The sequence below is a fragment of the Pistacia vera genome, unplaced genomic scaffold (assembly GCF_008641045.1).
Source record: "Pistacia vera cultivar Batoury unplaced genomic scaffold, PisVer_v2 Contig269, whole genome shotgun sequence".
Classification (NCBI taxonomy): Eukaryota; Viridiplantae; Streptophyta; class Magnoliopsida; order Sapindales; family Anacardiaceae; genus Pistacia; species Pistacia vera.
In genome coordinates, this window is record NW_022196078.1 from 334,643 (window position 1) to 351,757 (window position 17,115).

Here is a 17,115-nt window from a genome sequence, read left to right on the forward strand (position 1 = left end):
ACGTTAGGGTTGTGAAAAGAAGTTTGTGAAAAAGGTTGTGGGTGTAGCATTTTTCAACAAACCTCTTTTGGGGTAGTTAAATTTTTGGAAATAAAAAAAAAAGAAGACTCTAGTGCTAGAATTCCATAGCAATGTGAATTTGCTAGCTACCGAGACATCTCTTAACCTGTGAGTATTCAACGACTATCGTTGGCTTTGTAAACACGGCTATATGATTCTCTAGGGCGAACAACATGTCCTGTTCCAAGAGTTGCCATTCACAATACATACGACATGCCATCGATAAATCAAACATTCAAAAAGCATGTTGTTCACAAATTAAAAATCATACTTTCCAAAGCAAATATTTAGGAAATAAATTTCATAACCAATCAAACTGCAAGAATCATAACTCAAATTGAAAACTGTTGAACTTAGAGATTTTCCAATTTAGAAAACCTTAGTTCTAAAGTAACCAAAACATTCACAGCAAAATAGAGATATAAAGAAAATAAGAGCATACACACAGATTTATTGTGGTTTGGTAATCAGATTAATTACCTACAGCCACTCTTCAGGGCAACAGAAAACATACACTATGAAGAGAAACCTTATAGAGTTTGTGAGTCAGTTTTACACCAAGAACCTAGTGACAACTCCCCTCAATAAACCACCCTAGATTGCTCCCATGTGTCTCACACCTCTCACATACAAATACATAGAATTAATCAGAAATTTATATAAGAAGAAAAGGAATAAAATCAGTTACAAAGAAATCTCATCACCATCGTTGATCTCATCTTGCGAATACCAAAGCTCCACCTTGATGATTCCCTCAACAACTTTCTTTCTTTGTAACCAAGAGAGAACAATCCAGAGAGCAAAATAAAAGTGTCGAGATAAGGCACAACAAATATCCCAAAAGGAAAATTACAGAATTGTCCATTTCTTTCTTCTAAATTGCCTCTGACCAAAGTTTAAAAACTTTGACTCCACATAAGCATAAATCAATGCCACATCAGCACAAATCTCCACCTTGGCATCTGATTTCTTCATCCCCTACTACCCTGGAAATTTCCTTCATTCTTACTCAATCTGGAGCAGGCTCTTGAAGAGCATTAGTTTATCCAAAGTAACAACTTTGGTAAACATATCTATTGGATTCTCTTTCCCAAGAATTTTCTCCACCTTAATAATCTTTTCTTCAATCATATCTCTGATGAAGTGCATCTTCACATCAATGTGTTTGGACCTTTCATGAAAGGTTTGGTTTTTGCATAGGAATATAGCACTTTGGCTATCACTCTTGATTGGAACTTGAGCCTGATTAAATCCCAGCTCACTAAGCATTCCCTTGAGCCAAAATGCTTCCTTGACAGCATCTATAATCGCCAAATACTCAGCTTTTGTAGTTGATAGAGTCATAATAGCTTGCAAATTAGCTTTCCAACAAACCAAATTATTCCATAAAGAGAAAATAAAGCTTGTCATGGATTTCCTATTATCAGGATTTCCAGCATAATTAGCATCTACACACCCCACAATGAAATCCAGCAAGTTTTTCTCTTTACTATACACAATTCCTGTTGACATTGTTCCCCTAATATACCTTAGGATTCATTTCACTGCTTCCCAATGAGGTTTTCCAAGATTACTCATGAATATGCTAACATAGCTTACTGCAAAGGCTAAATCAGGTCTTGTACAGACCATAAGGTACATTAGACTTCCTATTGCATTAGCATAAGGGATATTAATAATTTCCTTTCTCTCATCCTCTGAACTAGGACACTGATTCAAGCTTAATTTAATATGTTGCCTCATTGGTGTTTTGACAGGTTTACAATTAAGCATATTAAACCTTCTAATAACTTTCTCAGCATACTCCTTTTGAGATAGAATAATCCTCCCTGTTTTTCTATCTCTCTCTATGTTCATTCCTAGGATTTTCTTAGCTTGCCCCAAATCTTTCATTTCAAACTGTTTGTTCATTTCTACCTTAGCAATTTTATCAACATCTTTACAAGTCAACAACATGTCATCAACATAAAGTGCTAAGTAAAGATAGCAATCGTCATATAAACATTTGAAATAAAGGCAGCTATCAAACTTACTTCTTTTGAAACCAAAAAGGATCATGAAACTGTCAAATTTTTTATACCATTGCCTAGGAGACTGTTTTAGTTCATACAAGGACTTCTTTAACAAACATACCTGATTTCTTGCACCTTTTTCAAACATTTCAGATTGCTCCATTAGGATCTTTTCTTCCAGATCACCATTCAATAATGCTGTTGTGACATCAAGTTGCCCTAATTCAAGTTCAAATTGAGCTACTAAGGACAGTAGAACCCTAATGGTAGTGTGCCTTACCACAGGTGAAAAAATTTCAGTATAATCTACCATTTCAACTTGTGTAAAGCGCTTAGCAACCAACCTAGCTTTAAATCTAGGAGCTTCTATCCCTGGAATTCATTCCTTCCTTTTGAAAACCCATTTGCAATTAACAACTCTACTCCCTTCAGGTTTCCTAATAAGAACCCAAGTCTTATTCTTCATCAAAGATTCATATTCCTCTTGCATAGCTAACCTCCACTGCTTAGATTCTCTGTTTTCCATAGCTTCCCTAATAGTTTTAGGTTCATCTTCTATTTCTTCAGCAACTTGAAATGCAAAGGCAACCATGTCAACTTGTGAAAACCTCCTAGGCAACCTAATTTCTCTCATTTGCCTATCTCTAGCTAACTAGTAATTCTCCAATTCAGTTTCTTCATCATAAACTGAATCATTTTCATTCTCCTCTAACACATATTCTTCCTCTTGAGTTTATAAATCTCCTTACTGATATTCTGGTTGCAGATTGCCAGAATTGTCAGAAGGAGCTTCTCCATTCATTTCAAACCTAATTATTTCATAATTCATCTTATTAGTCTTTTCATTCAAGCCACTCAATTCTTCTTTATTAAATCTGACATCCTTACTGATTATGCATCTTTTCCTAGCAACATCCCAACACTTATACCCTTTTACTCCATCAGGATAACCTATGAAAATACATCTAATGGCTCTAAGTTGCAACTTATCAGATTTGTCATGCACAAGGATAGTGCAACCAAAAACTCTCAAGCTACCATAATCAGCTGGATGTCCTGTCCATCTCTCAATGGGTGTTTTAAACTCTATAGCTGAGGAAGGAATTCTATTGATAAGAAACATTGCTGTATGAGCAGCTTCAGCCAAGAACTTAGTAGGAAGTTTGGCACAAGACAACAAGCTTCTAACCTTCTCCAATATAGTCCTATTCATCCTTTCAGCTAACCCATTTTGTTGTGGAGTATATCTAACTATCCTATGTCTTAAGATTCCACTATCCTTACACAGTTTATCAAACTCTTCATTTATGAATTCTAAACCGTTATCAGTTCTCAAGTTCTTAATTTTCTTTCCTGTCTGGCTCTCAATCATAACTTTCCATTCCCTGAACTTACCAAAAGCTTCTCCCTTATTTTTCAAGAAATAGATCCATACTCTCCTAGAGTAATCATCTATGATGCTAATGAAATACTTACAACCTTCCAAAAATGGATATTTAGTTGGCCCCCACACATCAGAATGGATATAATCTAAGATAGCTTTAGATTCAGTGTGGGAAAAGATTAGCTTTAGAACAGTGTTTTCCCACACTGAATCTAATTGTGCTCATCTTCCCATAGATGCAATGATCACATAAATCTAGCTTCTCTACTTTATCCCCTCCTAGAACCTTTTGCTTACTCAACTCAACTAGTCCTTTTTCACTAACATGCTTTAACCTTCTATGCCATAAAGTTGTCCTATCGGACTTCTGAGATAAAGATACAACTACTGTTCTAGTGATGGTTGAACCGTTTAGAACATACAACCCATTCTTCTTCTCACCCTTCATTACAACTAAGGATCCTTTAATAACTTTAAGGACTCCACCTTGAGCCTTATAGCTATAGCCAATTGAATCTAGACTTCCTAGAGAAATTAAATTTCTTTTCAGCTCTGGTATGTATCTAACATCTGTGAGCCATTTTGAACTACCATCATGCAAATTCAGCCTTACATCTCCTATTCCTAAGACTTTACAAATTGCATTGTTGCCCATCAAAACTTTTCCAAACTCTAGTTTTCTAAAGTTTGACAGAAAACTCCTATTTGGAGTCATGTGGAAAGAACAACCAGAATCAAGTATCCATTCAGCATCAATTTCATTTTCTGAGGCTAGCAACACATCAGAACTCTCATACCCATCAGAAGCTACATCTACACTCCCACTAGCATCTTTTTCCCCTGATTTTTTCTTCCTATCAGGACAGTCCCTCTTAAAATGACCTTCCTTATGACAATGGAAGCATTTTCTAACAAATTTTGACTTAGACTTTGATCTACCCCTAAAACTCCCTTTCTTATGACCTTTCTTTTCAGATCTTCCTCTCACATATAACCCCTCACCATCTAGTTTACCTTCTTTCTTAAACTCAACATCTTTTGTAGTAATTGCAACCACAACCTCATCTAGTTTAAGGGTTTGCCTACCATATTTTAGGGTATCAACAAAGTTAGAGTACATTTTGGGTAGGGAGTTTATGAGGATAACAGCTTAGTCCCCATCTTCTACTTTAACACTCAGACCTTCTAAGTCTTGCACTAATTTCATAAAGTCATTCATATTATCACCTAATGACTTTCCCTCATCCATCTTAAAACCAAAGAATTTCTGTTTTAAAACTAATCTATTAGGGGAAGACTTAGATAGATATAAGGAGTCTAGTTTTTCCTAAACCCCTGCTGGTGTGGTCATTTTCTTTACCTCTCTCAAAACTTTGTCTCCTAATCTTAAAATTAAGGTATTGTGAGCCTTATCTAAAAGATCTTTCTTCTCTTTTTCAGTTAAAGATTCTGGTAAGCTATCCTTAGCCTCTAAGGTAGTTGATAACCCATCCTTAACTAAGACAACCCTCATTTTCATCTTCCACAACCCATAATCATTATCACTTGTGAACTTCTCTATTTCGAACTTAGACATATCTAGGTTTACTACTTCCTCAGTTACCAGGAGATGCGAAAACCCCAAAAAAATTCAAGACCTAGAATAAACCCTAAATCAAGAACAGTAACCAAATTTAGATCTAACCCTAGACAAACCCAAATTCGAACAATCTCTAATTCCAGACCTAACGTGACTTTGATACCACTTATTAAACTTAGAGATTGTCCAATTTAGAAAACCTAAGTTCTAAAGTAACCAAAACATTCACAGCAAGATAGAGATATAAAGAAAATAAGAGCATAAACAATAAAGAGCATACACATAGATTTATAGTGGTTCGGTAATCAGATTGATTACCTACATCCACTCTTCAGGGCAGTAGAAAACATACACTATGAAGAGAAACCTTACAGAGTTTGTAAGTCAGTTTTACACCAAGAACCCAGTGACAACTCCCCTCTGTAAACCACCCTAGATTGCTCCCATGTGTCTCACACCTCTCACATACAAATACATAGAATTAATCAGAAATTTATACAAGAAGAAAAGGAATAAAATCAGTTACAAAGAAATCTCATCACCATCGTTGATCTCATCCTAGGAATGCCAAAGCTCCATCTTGATGATTCCTTCAACAACTTTCTCTCTTTGTAACCAAGAGAGAACAATCCAGAGACTAAAATAAAAGTGTCGAGATAAGGCACAACAAATATCCCAAAAGGAAAATTACAGAACTGTCCCTTTCTTTCTTCTAAATTGCCTCTGACTAAAGTTTAAAAACTTTGACTCCACATAAGCATAAATCAATGCCACATCAACACAATAACAAAAGGTGAAAAAAGAAGTGAGAGAATCACTTTCAAATATATATATATGCGCATGCAAATATCAACTCATCAGCCTCACTTAAAAAAAGGTTCAATGCTTAACATAAGAGGTTTTCTTGTGGCCGACAGAAGAATTAAAAATAAAAAACATAACAAATGAAATTGAGCAATATTGTTTAGATGTAGCGGCAAGAATATCAAATTGAAGAGAGTTGGATTTTTCGTAGTGCTTTCTCTACTTCCCCTCAAACAAACAGACCAAAATTCTTCTTTGGATTCAGTGGAGTTTGACTGTAAAATAAATTAAAAAATTCAATCAATAGAATAATTAGTTGACTTATGTGTGATTGTTTGAGCAAGGTTTATACAGAAGCCTGCCCATATACAGAACCCAAAGCCTCTTGTTAATTATGGCATTATAAACACATTCAACTGTAATAACTATTCTTTATCGTAGTTTTAAATTTTGAAGATATGTTTACTTCGGGTATTCCCACTAGCAGAGACAGTTGTATGATAATTTTTGTGCAGCTAATATATATTCAGAGGAGTGTTCTTGTTTGATTATACAATAAAGTGCTTTAGGATGAACTACCAAATTTAAAAGCTAAAAGAAGACAGAAAATATCAAATTAAATAGAGTCAAATTACCTGGTAAGCAGTCATGAGCATGTTTCAAGTTTCCTCCTGTTGGGTGATAACCTTTCTCATCCTTTTATACATATGGCGGTAATCTTTGTCGTATTTGATCAGAATAGCATTCGATCTCGATGTAAGGCTTACGTAATTTCCTTGCCTACAGAACCAATTAATGGAAGCATAAAATGCGAATGTAATAATAAGTGTTTTGGGGCATTTCAAAAAACAAGCAGCAAATATGAAGAAAAAAGAAATGAAATTAAAATTTTGGGCCAACTCCATTACTAATAAGAAGAATCAGCAAAATTTTGACCCCAAATTCTTTAAATATGATGGTTAACAACAACATATGTCAACATTTACTGAGTGGAGGATTTGAAAATTTGTAAGTACCTTAGCCTCGGCATGCACAGATTTATCCTCACCCAAAGAAAATCTTGTAGCTATCTTGGGACAATCTTTAACTATCAATACTGACCCGAACTTTGAACTCATAGATGGAAATATGAAGTGATAACCCTCTGGGCAGAAGTTGGTAAGGCTTGGCAATGCCTTCAGTGATAACCAATTAAGTTGCCGCAACACGATTCTTTTGTGGTCCAAGATGCCAGCTACATTTCCATGTCCAAATACTTCTTCAAATTGAGAGTTATCAAATACAAATATCTTTTCCAGCTCTTGAAGACCTCGGGCCATGGTGACAGGAAATAAACGTCTTAATTTGGGGCACCTTACAACAATGATTTCCAGGAGATTTTGAAAGAACAGAGGTTGGAGATTATCCTTCAGTACAGATTGATCCTCTTCATCGTCTTCAGCAATGATTTCCTTCAATTCTTCACAATCATAGACATATAGAGTTTGTAACCGCAACAAATTTCTAGCAAGAGAAGGTGTGAAGATATTTCTCAGCCTATTGCAGTGGTCAAGATCTAAAGTGATAAGATTCTCCAGGCTTAAAAGATGTGCTGGACTCTTACATAAACCTTCTAGTTCTTGCCAATAGTACAACCTCAGTGTCTTCAAATTTGGGAGTGATAAAATATGCTGTCTATCAGTGACAAGACCTTGCAGTTGAAAAACCACATTTACTCCGTAACTGTATATACTTAAGTCTTCCAAATTTTTGAAGAAGCCATCTTTCAACCCAGAGAGAACTATGTCACATAACTGATTGCAACTTCCAATGCACAGAATTCGCAATTTCTGGATAAAACAAATGGCGATAATTTTATTAAGAGGAAAATGAAATAGTAATAACAAAGAAACAAGTCATGCCAGATTTATTTAAAAGTTAAGGTACTGTTATTTTTATTAGGACTGACAACAGGACAAATTCTCAATAATCTATTAGTTTTTAACAAAAAGTCAAAATATAATTAAATAAAAAGGCAATCAGTATAAGATAAACTTGACATTTTCACTTAGAAAAAAAAAAGATTAACAAAATACCTCTTCTTGGTTTCGCACTTTAGCTACAACTTCAGCAATGAAAGATGTACTCAAATAGGAACACCGATCCATCTTGAAATCTTCCAAAGCTGGCCAANAAATGAAATTAAAATTTTGGGCCAACTCCATTACTAATAAGAAGAATCAGCAAAATTTTGACCCCAAATTCTTTAAATATGATGGTTAACAACAACATATGTCAACATTTACTGAGTGGATGATTTGAAAATTTGTAAGTACCTTAGCCTCAGCATGCACAGATTTATCCTCACCCAAGGAAAATCTTGTAGCTATCTTGGGACAATCTTTAACTATCAATACCGAACCCAACTTTGAACTCATAGATGGAAATATGAAGTGATAACCCTCTTGGCAGAAGTTGGTAAGGCTTGGCAATGCCTTCAGTGATAACCAATTAAGTTGCCGCAACACGATTCTTTTGTGGTCCATGATGCCAGCTACATTTTCATGTCCAAATACTTCTTCAAATTGAGAGTTATCAAATACAAATATCTTTTCCAGCTCTTGAAGACCTTGGGCCATGGTGACAGGAAATAAACGTCTTAATTTGGGGCACCTTACAACAATGATTTCCAAGAGATTTTGAAAGAACAGAGGTTGGAGATTATCCTTCAGTACAGATTGATCCTCTTCATCGTCTTCAGCAATGATTTCCTTCAATTCTTCACAATCATAGACATATAGAGTTTGTAACCGCAACAAATTTCTAGCAAGAGAAGGTGTGAAGATATTTCTCAGCCTATTGCAGTGGTCAAGATCTAAAGTGATAAGATTCTCCAGGCTTAAAAGATGTGCTGGACTCTTACATAAACCTTCTAGTTCTTGCCAATAGTACAACCTCAGTGTCTTCAAATTTGGGAGTGATAAAATATGCTGTCTATCAGTGACAAGACCTTGCAGTTGAAAAACCACATTTACTCCGTTACTGTATATACTTAATTCTTCCAAATTTTTGAAGAAGCCATCTTTCAACCCAGATAGAACTATGTCACATAACTGATTGCAACTTCCAATGCACAGAATTCGCAATTTCTGGATAAAACAAATGGCGATAATTTTATTAAGAGGAAAATGAAATAGTAATAACAAAGAAACAAGTCATGCCAGATTTATTTAAAAGTTAAGGTACTGTTATTTTTATTAGGACTGACAACAGGACAAATTCTCAATAATCTATTAGTTTTTAACAAAAAGTCAAAATATAATTAAATAAAAAGGCAATCAGTATAAGATAAACTTGACATTTTCACTTAGAAAAAAAAAAGATTAACAAAATACCTCTTCTTGGTTTCGCACTTTAGCTACAACTTCAGCAATGAAAGATGTACTCAAATAGGAACACCGATCCATCTTGAAATCTTCCAAAGCTGGCCAAATTGAATGATAATTTTCTGGGCAGAATCTAATGATGTTTGCAAGTCCATAAAGTTTTAGTACTTTTAACTGAGCGAACTCGATGACTGCAATTTCTTTTCCATCTCCTTCTTCTCTTCCATGATCCCCAAAAAAGACTTGCTTTAGCTGAGGGGCATTTTCTATGGTAAGCATCTGAAGTTGTACAAGAACTCGTGCAACAGAGATCGGAAAAATATATTCCAATCTTTCGCATGAATTTATTTGGAGAGATTCTAAATTTGACAAGAAAGTATATTGGATGTAATGATCATATTTTGACCGCATGTCCTCTCCCTCGTCATTATCAACCTCTTCTGTTATGACTAGATGCTCTAAGTTCTCACAACCATGCACTTCGAGTGATTTCAACTGTACTAAACTCCGAACATGTGACAAAGTGAATAGATAAGTTAAGCTTTTGCATTCTCTCACTTTAACATCTATGAGATTTTTAAGGTTTACATGATAGGTCGGCCCCTTCCATATACACCTCAATTGTGGTAATTTTTCAATGCTTAACTTTTCTAAATTTGGGAGCACAATTGCGACATGATTAGATTCTGATAATATTTCCTTTCCCCTGTCATTATCAACTTCCTCTCTCATGAACAAATGCTTCAAACTCTCACAATCACTTAATTCTAGTGATTTCAATTGCACCAAACTTCGAGCAAGTGACAAAGTGAAGAGACAAGTCAAACTTTTGCACTCTCTCACTTTTAAATTTGTAAGACTCTGAAGCTTTCCACATGGACCACAACATATTTCTCTGAGAAGATTTAACCTTGTAAGAGATAATTTCACCAAATTAGAGAAGGTAGGATTTGGCACTTGCATTTGGAAGGTATCTATGATGCATTTCAAATCTTTACAATCTTCAAGCACAAGTGAATTCAACTTATTTAATCCCCCTTTGTCAATGCTTGGGAGGATATTTTCACAGCCTGTCACTTCTTTCAAACAGAGATATTCGAGGGTAGGAGACAAAGCTTTAAATGTAATCAGTGAGGGTGCTTCAATATCTTTGATTGTTAAAGCTTTTTTCCTTGATTCTGATACATGACAATCTGTATAAGTGTTTACACTTATGTCATACCTTAGCAATTTGTTACAGACAAAGCCAAAGTCTTTTGGAAGGCATTTAGTATTTGTTTCCAAAAATAGAACGACCAATTTGGATAGAGATTTGAACTCAGAAAGACTAGCATTGCTTCCTTTCACTCTTGTCCTTTCATCTTCCCATTTATCAAAGCAGTCACCGACATATAACTCTTCTAGCTGAGAAAATCTCTGTATGACATTGGAAGAAAGTTTTTTTAACTGACAAAAGGTACGCAAATCCAACAATCTTAATTCAGTAAGTGCCCCTAGTTCCTTTGGGAATTCATCAAATAATGAATTTCTTAAACTAAGAATCTCAAGTCTAATAAGATGTTTGAGGGAAGAGATGTCTCTCAAATTGCAATCAATCAACTCTAGAAATATGAGATTTGTCAAGAATGTAAGTGATTTTAATGACAAGTTCACATAACTTAGAGTTAAATTTTTTAATGCTTTCATCTCTTGAAAAAAATGGTTTGAAACTTCAATATTGTAATCACGGTAATGACAGTATTGCCGAGACAATAAAAAAGTTTCAAGCTTTGGACATACCACATGATCAGGAAGCACAAGTAGTTTGTTGGCCATTAAGGAGATTGCTGTGTATTGTTCAAGGTGTTTTTCCTCCTTTGGCCATTCAGTCAATCCTAAGCCAGCTTTAACCATGAACGAATTCTCTCCTATAGATGCAATTCCCAATGCAACATCACGAACCACATCATGCATTTTCACAAGTTCTTCATCACTAGCATCTATCAACAAACAAGAAGCTTTGAGTTTATTAACTATCACTCGCAATTGACTCCTTGCTTGTTCAATTGAGTCAGCATATGAAAATAAACCTAGCCCCATTCCACATTTAGCCAATTCCTCCAAAGGAATTTCATAATCTTCAGGAAATAGCGAACATAACAAGAAACATAACTTGGTTTCTTTACCCTCCAAATAATCATAACTGACCTTGAGAATAGCATAGACATCCTCATCCACATCAATGTCCTTACACATATCCACAAGTTTTGACTTTTTTAATTTCTCAAATACAAGTTTCCATTCATCAATACCTTTTTCTTTTAAAGCACTTCCAATAGTTACAATTGCTAATGGCAAACCCTTGCACTCTTTAGCAACTTTAATTGCTACATCATTCAAGGGATGGAATTCATCATCTATACCTGCATGCTTTTTAAGTAAAGACAACCCTTCACCTTCATCCAATTCATTCAAAAGAATCCGTTGTTGACATCTCATACCAATACATACGTTTTTTCTACGAGTAGTTAGAAGGATTTTGCATCCCTTGAGATCATTGCCAAAAGGAAGTCCTATTTAGATTTCAAGTCAAAGTTTTTCCAACATCACTAAGATTATGAGGATCTTCTTTTTAGTCTCCATAAATCTCAAGTACAAACGCTTTGCTTGCTTCTTCGCTTCCTCTCCAATTTCATACCCAAAGATTTGCAAGGTCACTTTGAATACTTTTAAAGTTCGAAGCTTGGGACACAACAATGATCAAAACTCATCAATATTCCTCATCTTTGACTTTCTACCCACCGCTTTTGCCAAAGTTGTCTTACCGGCTCCGCCCATCCCATACAATCCAATGATATGGATCATCATCTTTTAGTGCCTCAATAATCTGATAAAAAACAGGTTCCGTGGACTTGAAAAGCTGAAATTCTTTAGGGGTGAAAATTTATCCTGGGAACGTGGTAGGATAGGAGACTTTGTCAATTTGCACTTTCCCGTAGATTGGACATAATGCTTCTTTTCTCTTCTTCTTCTACTCAACCGATATCGCAAATCCATTTAGGACACCACCCACCAAGAATTGTCTTCTTCCTTCTATTTCTTCTTAACTTCTGAATATCATTCACAACTTGGCTTACATCTTTAGCCAGTTTGCACATCTTTCTCAATCATCTCAGTATTCTGTGCACATTCAACATCTTGTTGACACGATCATGCATGAATTCCAATTTTGATACTTCCATAAAATCTTTGACAATGGGGTTGAAATTGAATAGATAATGGCCATGGCGGTTGGTTAACCGATCATGTTTCCTCCAATCTTCGATAAAATAGTTTTCACATCAGGTGTCACTAGTTCCATCTGATATGATATCAAAAGTTGGTGATATTATGATATCAAAAAAAAAAAAAAAAAAAAAAAAAAAAAAATGATCGAGCAAGAATGAGGAGAAATTTTGAACACCTTGCTCTTTAAGTAATGGTGAAATTACAGGCTTTGAATAAAACAAGCGGCTTCAAGCACCTAGCTTGACCTGGCCCTCAGCTGCAAAAAGTAAGACAAGAAAGGAAACGGATGAGCATTAGTTACAAGCAAATTAATGTTCAAAGAAGAAAGTTATAAAGCATTGTTATATGTAGACAGTAAGCCCTTGCTCTACAATTTTAGACAGGTCTAGTATTGTTTAATTGCCTTAAAAACAATGGTAAACTTTATGTTATCATCAATTTGGCAAGTCAAGCCACTTCCTGAGAGAGATAATTTAAAGTAAAATTGAAATACCACATAATGTTATCACTGCTGATATTTACTAATCATCATTCAATATATGCATTTTTTTTTTAATCTTTTATTTAGAATTGTAAACAAATAATTTAATTAAAATATTGAAAGTGGATGATCATAAATTTTAGAGATTTAGATCTTCATATGGCATATATGAAATGAGTGAATACACGTAACTTTTTCACAACTAATAACTTCATGATGAGAGAAGTAAAAACGTTATGGGCTCTCTTTATTTACCTTTGGAAGCATTTATCTTTGAATCTCTATAGAACTTCACTTGACTATCTCTCACTGATATATGAAGCAAATGACACTCCATTTTGACAGAATAGCAACATCCTGCAAAGGAAAAATAACAAGATAAAATTCATCAATGATTCTTAGTCAATTTGGATGCCAGAATATTAATCAAACAGAAACTTAATATAGTCAATATACTTTAATACCATAATTCAAAATATAATAGTACCAAATTTCGTCTTCTCCTCTTACTAACAAAAATAATATAAATTACAAAGTTCAAAGACAAAATAGGATGGTGCTATATATTCTGTAAATTCACCTCAGCTGTAGATATCACTTACGAGCTTGAGTCAAAATTTGCAAAGCCAAGCTTCATAATCAAGTAAGAGAACACATTTTAGTCCAAACTCTGATAGATCAAAGATACAAATTCGCATCCTTTAATTATAATTTGTGTAATTGGTACAACTAGAACATCATAATTGTGGCACATCCTTGATCTTAAAAAGTTTTAATGTAATTTCTTGGGTGCACTTGATTCAACTATTGGTTTCAGAGGTGGGTTTAAAAGTATGGCCCTGTTTTTCAAGCAATCTTTTGACTCCATTTTATATGAATGTTAGATGTATACATATTCAGATAAGATGTGCTATACACAGTGACATATATATATAGTTGCTAAGCTACACCAGAACGACATTACTGAAGAATCAATCTAAAGCATAAAAATTAGTTTTTCATACCTTGTGTGTCAACAGAACATATCCAGGAATGCTGCTGATGAGAATTCCACCTGACTATCCCTTACACATATATTGATCAAAGTAAGAGGTTGTTAGAGGTAAAATCAGAAGATAAACATTGACAACATTAAGTATTTGACAAATAATTAATCAATTTTCTAATTGATGTCATTCATAAGCAGAAATGGGAATATTATATCCTCGAAATGATCTTCATATATTTGCAAAATCTCTATTACCTATGAGCATATATACAGATTATGGACATAAATAACTTGCCAAATTGTTCCGTTAATGTAAAACCAAAAAGAGATTCATTACATAATTATTGAAGTTAAAATATCATGCTGAACATATTGATCTTTGCAAAATCTCTATCACATAAAATTAGAGTTCATAATACAGATAAAAAAGTATAATTGGAAAATTTTTATCCTCAAAATTCACCTGACATAGTAGATTTAGATCTTCACATTTTTGTAAAATCTCTATCAACTATCAGCATATGTACAGATTAATGAAGAACATAGATAACTTGCCAGATCATTCCATTAACATTTAACCAAAAAGAGATTCATTACATAATTATTGTAGGGTAACTAATTATTAAAGTTAAAATAACATACCGAATGGGTTGATCGATCGATTTTAGCCTGCAAATGAAATTCGCCTTGTAACTTTAATCCTTGCGAAATCTCTATCATATAAAATTGAGTTAATAATAAAGATGAATGAAAACCTGTAAGTTGTAATCAAGTCCCACCTCAGGATAAAAAGGAATGACCCACCACAATCGAATGAAAAAGAAGATTAAACGTGTCGCTTGAGAGTTTCTTATGAAATTTTGACGGTTGGTATAAATAAACTGTGAAAGATATTTAATTTGGCATGGTTATGAGAGCATTATAAGACAAAACTTATACTCATCTTTTAGCTCCTTTTTCATCTGATGCTTAGAATCACTTTCTCTTTGCTTTTGAGGATAATGACCCTCCATGTTTCCCACAACTTGGCTGAATTTAAGAGGCCAAAGAAATCAGGTGGAGATGAAAAAGGACCTCTTTTTTAGAGAAGACCTCTTTAGTTTGGCCTCTCATCTCAGTTCATTATTTTCTCTTTTCCCCTCATCTTCTTCACATGATAACACCAACAGTCTTCTCTTCACCAAAACTAAAATATTTTTTGGACTCAAACATATAGCACCTGTTGATTTCGTCTTCTCTTCAGCCTGTTTTCGATCAAATCTCATACGCTGAGAAAGAACTGTATATCTGTGAAATTTCAAATTTCATCCCTTTAATATAATGATTTTTTTCAGCCCCTTACAATGTTTGAATGCTATTTTAGCTCGCCCAATTTCCTGAATTTAATTTTTCACTTAACCCTCCTCAGTCCTCGTTCATTAGAATTTACCCACCCCCAACAAATGATATTTCCTAGCTTCGCCCTAGCCCATGGGATGATTGTTATTTCAATAATATTTTGCTTACAACTAGTCATAACAAAAATTGTACAAAATTTATGTAAAATGACTACTCTGTTATTTATTTTTTATTAGTTTGTATGACTCAGTTGTACAATTCGTTGATGAGTACCTTTGATCTTGTCACTCTCAACACAAAATAAAAGCAATAAAACAGTCGTAATTCCAACAGTACACAAGGTTTCCATCCACAAATAACAAGAAGTAATAATCAAACCAATCAATTAACAGAAGAAAAAGACAACTTGGATTAATATACTCATAAAAAGTATTCAGTACAAAAAGAACAATGCAGAAATAAGAAAGAGTAGATTGAACTTCAAGGGCCAGTACCTTCCAGACTCATTTTTCCCAAATATTAAGAATATCACCATACACACACGTCTTAGCCTTTTATTCACAATTCCTAACAACTACCCAGGCCACTTGTCAAGCCACCCATTCTTCATGTTGATTCTTCAGATCTCCAAAATCTCCCAGGCCACTTGTTAGACTACCTGTCCTTCATATTAATTCCTGGCCACCTGTCTTGCAGTCCTTCATGTTGATTATTGGCCATTTGTCCCACAGCTTGATTCCCTTGCTGTCCTTCATGTTGATTATTGGCCATCTGTCCCACAACTTGATTCCCTTGCTGTCCTTCATGTTGATCCTTGGCCACCTGTCTCGCAACTTGATTCCCTACTTTGCCCTTTTTAGCTTTGAATTTATACCACTTGGTGATTGTAGGTCCATCAATACCCTCCCTAAGGAGTGCCACCTTGTCCTCAAGGTGGAAGGAAGGAAACTGACGGCATATGGATGCACAGTCCTCCCATGTGTTATCGCAAGCGGGAATATTCTTCCATTTGATTAGCACCTCATAATTACCATTTAGTAACCGACGTTTCATTAGGGCTTGTTTGGGTTCCACGTTAAGTACCATATCGCCATCAAGGAACTCCAGAAGAGGCAACGCCAAGATGAGGTGGGAAGAGACTTTTTTCAGTTGTGATACATGAAAAAAATCATGAATTCTGGCTATAGGTGGGAGCTTCAATCTGTAAGCTACTAATCCAATCTTCTCAATGACTTCATAGGGACCATAAAACCGAGGGCTAAGCTTTTCATTAGGCCTCCATACTAAAGACTTTAGCCTGTATGGTCGCAACCTCAACCAAATCCCTGATCTCCAATAGGAGTTCCCGTCGTTTACCATCTACGCACATTTTCATTGCGTTTTGAGCCCTTTCTAGATTACCTTTTAACTCTTCCAATATCAAGTTTTGTTCAGATAGGAGTTCATCCATGGCGTCCACTACTGAGCTATGTTCAGAATACTTGAGTAGGGTATGTGGATCCCTGCCGTAGAGTGCCTTGAATGGAGTCATCGTCATTGATCTATTGTAGGTGGTGTTGAACCAATACTCGACCCAAGCAAGCCACTGAGGCCATTGTTTGGGCTGATCACTCACGAAGCACCTTAAGTACGTCTCGAGACATCGATTGGCGACCTCAGTTTGGGTGTCAGATTGAAGATGGTAAGCTGTACTCATGTGGAGCTTGGTACCTGACAATTTAAATAATTCTCCTCAAAACCCGCTCATAAATAGGTTGTCCCGATCAGATACAATGGTTCGGGGAAATCGATGTAGTTTAACTACCTCAGTGAGAAAAAGGGTGACCACATCTTTGGC

The 17,115-nt window shown here is 35.1% G+C and overlaps 1 protein-coding gene and 1 long non-coding RNA gene across 3 annotated transcripts; both read right to left on the reverse strand.

The window, feature by feature from the left end:
• Nucleotides 1-200: 200 nt before the first annotated feature.
• On the reverse strand, nt 201-12,353 carry LOC116133389 (probable disease resistance protein At4g27220). Of its 2 annotated transcripts, none has more exons than XM_031419091.1 (4): nt 9,214-12,353; nt 8,155-8,967; nt 6,475-6,619; nt 201-238 (listed from the first exon to the last, which is right to left on the reverse strand). In XM_031419091.1, the coding sequence occupies exons 1-3, from the start codon at nt 11,680-11,682 to the stop codon at nt 6,539-6,541; spliced, it is 3,363 nt and encodes a 1,120-aa protein (XP_031274951.1). In that variant the 5' UTR covers nt 11,683-12,353; the 3' UTR covers nt 201-238; nt 6,475-6,538. The 2 variants fall into 2 exon arrangements, with proteins under 2 accessions (XP_031274951.1, XP_031274950.1); XM_031419090.1 differs by lacking the exon at nt 201-238 and adding an exon at nt 5,874-6,114.
• A 65-nt stretch (nt 12,354-12,418) lies between these two features.
• LOC116133376 lies at nt 12,419-15,194 on the reverse strand. Its single transcript, XR_004128533.1, has 5 exons — nt 14,583-15,194; nt 13,957-14,010; nt 13,208-13,309; nt 12,647-12,727; nt 12,419-12,544 (listed from the first exon to the last, which is right to left on the reverse strand). It is a non-coding gene; the product is annotated as an uncharacterized LOC116133376 (long non-coding RNA).
• Nucleotides 15,195-17,115: the final 1,921 nt, after the last annotated feature.